This window comes from Salvelinus sp. IW2-2015, unplaced genomic scaffold, assembly GCF_002910315.2.
Source record: "Salvelinus sp. IW2-2015 unplaced genomic scaffold, ASM291031v2 Un_scaffold1431, whole genome shotgun sequence".
Classification (NCBI taxonomy): Eukaryota; Metazoa; Chordata; class Actinopteri; order Salmoniformes; family Salmonidae; genus Salvelinus; species Salvelinus sp. IW2-2015.
In genome coordinates this window covers 107223-110109 of record NW_019942904.1, presented here as the reverse complement: position 1 = coordinate 110109, position 2887 = coordinate 107223, and the positions used below count along the sequence as shown (strand labels likewise).

Genomic DNA, 2887 nt, shown 5'->3' with positions numbered 1-2887 from the left:
GACAGAACGTGTCTCCTTCCTCAGCGGTTTATGACGGCTGCGTCGGTCCATGGTGTTATACTTGTGTACTATGTTTGTTACAGTTGAACGTGGTACCTTCAGGCATTTGGAAATTACCAAGGATGACCAGACTTGTGGAGGTCTACAAAAAAAATTCTGAGCTCTTGGCTGATTTCTTTTGTTTTCCCATGATGTCAAGCAAAGAGGCACTCAGTTGAAGGTAGGCCTTGAAATACATCCACAGGTACACCTCAATTGACTCAAATGATGTCAATTAGCCTATCAGAAGCTTCTTCATAATTTTCTTGGAATTTTCCAAGCTGTTTAAAGGCACAGTCAACTTTAGTGTATGTAAACTTCTGACCACTGGAATTGTGATACAGTGAATTATATAATGAAATAATCTGTCTGTTAAACAATGTGTTGAAAAAATGACTTGTGTCACTGCACAAATAGATGTCCTAACTGACTTGCCCAAACTGTAGTTTGTTAACAAGAAATTTGTTGTTAGTGGTTGAAAAACGAGTTTTAATGACTCCAACCTAAGTGTATGTAAACTTCCGACTTCAACTGTGTCTTCAACACGAATCACGAATATAAAAAAAACTGACATTCAGAATTGATTAAAACAAATTTGTTAGAGAAACATGAAAGATAAGTTGAAACCCTTTCTATGACCAGATCAAGGCTTGTCTTTTTAAATATACATTCAATTAATGTATTGCACACCATTCGAGGGGGTATTGACCCAATTTATTCAGAGGCAACACGCCCAACGGTCTTAACTGGTTACACACATTTCTCCTCCAGTACATTGCGGTTCTAAACATCATTACACATTCAACGTTTTCATCCTCCAGTCATTGGTTTCCCTCCTCAAACAGTCGATTACTTACACAGCAACAATTTATTCTATTCCCTATATAGTGCACTACCTTAGACCAGAGCCCTATTCCCTATATAGGGCACTACTTTAGACCAGAGCCCTATTCCCTATATAGTGCACTACTTTAGACCAGAGCCCTATTCCCTATATAGTGCACTACTTTGACCAGAGCCCTATTCCCTATATATGCACTACTTTAGACCAGAGCCCTATTCCCTATATAGTGCACTACTTAGACCAGAGCCCTATTCCCTATATAGTGCACTACTTGTGACCAGAGCCCTATTCCCTATATAGTGCACTACTTTGACCAGAGCGCCTATTCCCTATATAGTGCAACTACTAGACCAGAGCCCTATTCCCTATATAGTGCACTACTTAGGACCAGAGCCCTATTCCTATATAGTGCACTACTTTAGACCAGAGCCCTATTCCCTATATAGTGCACTACTTTAGACCAGAGCCCTATTCCCTATATAGTGCACTACTTTAGACCAGCCCTATTCCCTATATAGTGCACTACTTTAGACCAGAGCCCTATTCCCTATATAGTGCCTACTTTGACCAGAGCCCTATCTTCCCTACTATAGTGCACTACTTTAGACCAGAGCCTATTCCCTATATAGTGCACTACTGTGACCAGAGCCCTATTCCCTATATAGTGCACTACTTTGACCAGAGCCCCTATTCCCTATTATAGTGTACTACTTTAGACCAGAGCCCTTTCCCTATATAGTGCACTACTTTAGACCAGAGCCCTATTCCCTATATAGTTGCACTACTTTAGACCAGAGCCCTATTCCCTATATAGTCACTACTTGTGACCAGAGCCCTTATCCCTATATAGTGCACTACATTTGACCAGAGCCCTATTCCCTATATTAGTGCACTACTTGTGACAGAGCCCTATTCCCTATAGTAGTCACTACTTGGACCATGAAGCCCTATTCCCTATATAGTACACTACTTTAGACCAGAGCCCTACTCCCTATATAGTGCACTACATTTGACCAGAGCCCTATTCCCTCTATAGTGCACTACTTGTGAGCAGAGCCCATATGAAGGCAATAGGGTTCACTTTGGGACAAAGATATGGTCTAATGTCTAACAGAAGGCAGACATGATGACCTCATTTCCTCCACAATGGTAGGATCCTCAGACCCTGACCTGTAGGAAGTCATCAGGACATGTCATGATTCTCCTCAGATCCTCAGACCCTGACCTGTAGGAAGTCATCAGGACATGTAATGAGACCCTCTGACCCTGACCTGTAGGAAGTCATCAGGACATGAGACCCTCAGATCCTCAGACCCTGACCTGTAGGAAGTCATCAGGACATGTAATGATGAGACCCTCTGACCCTGACCTGTAGGAAGTCATCAGGACATGAGATCCTCAGACCCTCAGACCCTGACCTGTAGGAAGACATCAGGACATGAGATCCTCAGACCCTGACCTGTAGGAAGACATCAGGACATGTAATGATGAGATCCTCAGACCTTTGACCTGTAGGAAGTCATCAGGACATGAGACCCTCAGACACTCAGACCCTGACCTGTAGGAAGTCATCAGGACATGCTCATGAGTCTCCTCTACACATTCCTTCAGACCCTGACCTGTAGGAAGTCATCAGGACAGGTCATGATTCTCCTCAGACCCTGACCTGTAGGAAGTCATCAGGACAGGTCATGATTCTCCTCTGACACATCCTCAGTCTACACTTATTGATACATGCTTTCTTCAGTTTGGACGACTCCACCGATGTCCAGCCATCCAGGGCAGAGCAGTGGAGGACGTACGCTGTAAAGTAGGCCGTGATACAGTTAGTTAACACGTCCTGATATGAGTCAATACATACATGTGCCCAGAGTAAAAACACAAGTAACTCAATCCAGTGTATGGCAATCTATTCCCTCTATATAGTGCACTACTTTTGACCAGGGCCCTATTCCCTCTATATAGTGCACTACTTTTGACCAGGGCCCTATTCCCTCTATATAG

General features: G+C 43.3%; 1 protein-coding gene across 12 annotated transcripts in view; it reads right to left on the bottom strand.

The window, feature by feature from the left end:
* Positions 1-1832: 1832 nt before the first annotated feature.
* LOC112070817 (uncharacterized) overlaps positions 1833-2887 on the bottom strand; it is a 29160-nt gene continuing 28105 nt past the window's right edge. For 2 of the 12 annotated variants that reach the window (XM_070439136.1, XM_070439141.1), the window contains 2 exons: positions 2544-2686; positions 1833-2385 (listed from right to left, as the gene is read on the bottom strand). In XM_070439136.1, the coding sequence (XP_070295237.1) occupies positions 2380-2385; positions 2544-2686 (149 nt within the window). In that variant the 3' untranslated portion in view covers positions 1833-2379. The remainder of the gene's footprint in view (positions 2386-2543; positions 2687-2887) is intronic. The other 10 variants (XR_011475667.1, XR_011475664.1, XR_011475665.1 and 7 more) reach the window with 10 other exon arrangements.